Source organism: Montipora capricornis, chromosome 7 (assembly GCF_036669925.1).
Source record: "Montipora capricornis isolate CH-2021 chromosome 7, ASM3666992v2, whole genome shotgun sequence".
NCBI lineage: Eukaryota > Metazoa > Cnidaria > Anthozoa > Scleractinia > Acroporidae > Montipora > Montipora capricornis.
In genome coordinates, this window is record NC_090889.1 from 11,490,004 (window position 1) to 11,490,990 (window position 987).

Sequence of the window (987 nt, forward strand, 5' to 3'; positions counted from 1 at the left end):
GGTTCTAGCGCCCCGCACATACGTAAAGTAAAATATTGAAACTAACTAGCCTGCGTAGCTGGCGGGATTCGCGAGCGAGTGATTTTTTGCGACAGAGCCGCCATTTTTTCCCTCGCGTCTCGCGAACGGTGAAGCCGCGAATGAAATTTCAACTCGACTCCTCACCAATCTCCTCGCGGCTTCGCCGCTCGTGTTCACGGCTTCGCCACCGAAACAAAAGCACTCGCGCACCCGAAATTTCGCCCGCTACGCAGGCTACCACTCTATTTTATATCTTAAAGGAGTCAAACAAACAACGTCAATAGTCACCTCAATTTATTTTAGTCTCAAAACTATTTTTTTATTTACAATGCTCAATAAATAGTTTAATGAAAATGACTTTGAATTTTCAAGTTTTGCCTGTTAGAGTGTCCGCAAAACAAACTTTACACTCTATATTACTTCCTTCCTATCTACATACACAATTTATATAAAATGATTTTGATTTTTAATTTTCAAGTTTTTCCTATTATCTACATTATTACCGTACACGCAGTGATTTCCTCTTTGTTTTATTTTTCTTGTTTTTGCTTTTTATTTGGCATATCGCATTGTCACTCTTAAAAAAAGACTAACAAAAAAGTACTATGCTCGCAGGGTAGCAATGTATCTACCTAGCGCTGGCGCACTGTAGGGTCGTTCATGAAGGAGATGGCCTTCAGCAGCTGGTCGACTGACTTCTCGCCGTCGGAGTACTGACCCCATAGATTGAAGATTTTCTTCTGATGGTTGCGGTATTTGTTTCGCTGGATTCTGCTCAGTTTCTGGTCGGCCACGAGCTGCATTTGTAGTTCCACTAGCTGAGCCTCCATACGCGGGGCCTCGATCAACTGATAAAAGGGGATATCAGATCTGCCACTCGCACGGCGATTCAGGGCGTTATGCCACCCCTCAACATCATTATTGGTTCTTACGGGCTGGCCATATACGCTCCAGTTCTCTGGGGGG

The 987-nt window shown here is 43.9% G+C and overlaps 1 protein-coding gene across 1 annotated transcript in view; it reads right to left on the reverse strand.

Annotated features, from left to right (window-relative positions):
- Positions 1-653: 653 nt before the first annotated feature.
- Positions 654-987, reverse strand: part of LOC138055617 (uncharacterized) — a 465-nt gene continuing 131 nt past the window's right edge. Inside the window, exon 1 of the mRNA XM_068901509.1 lies at positions 654-987. This exon is cut by the window's right edge and continues 131 nt beyond it. Coding sequence (XP_068757610.1) covers positions 654-987 — 334 coding nt within the window.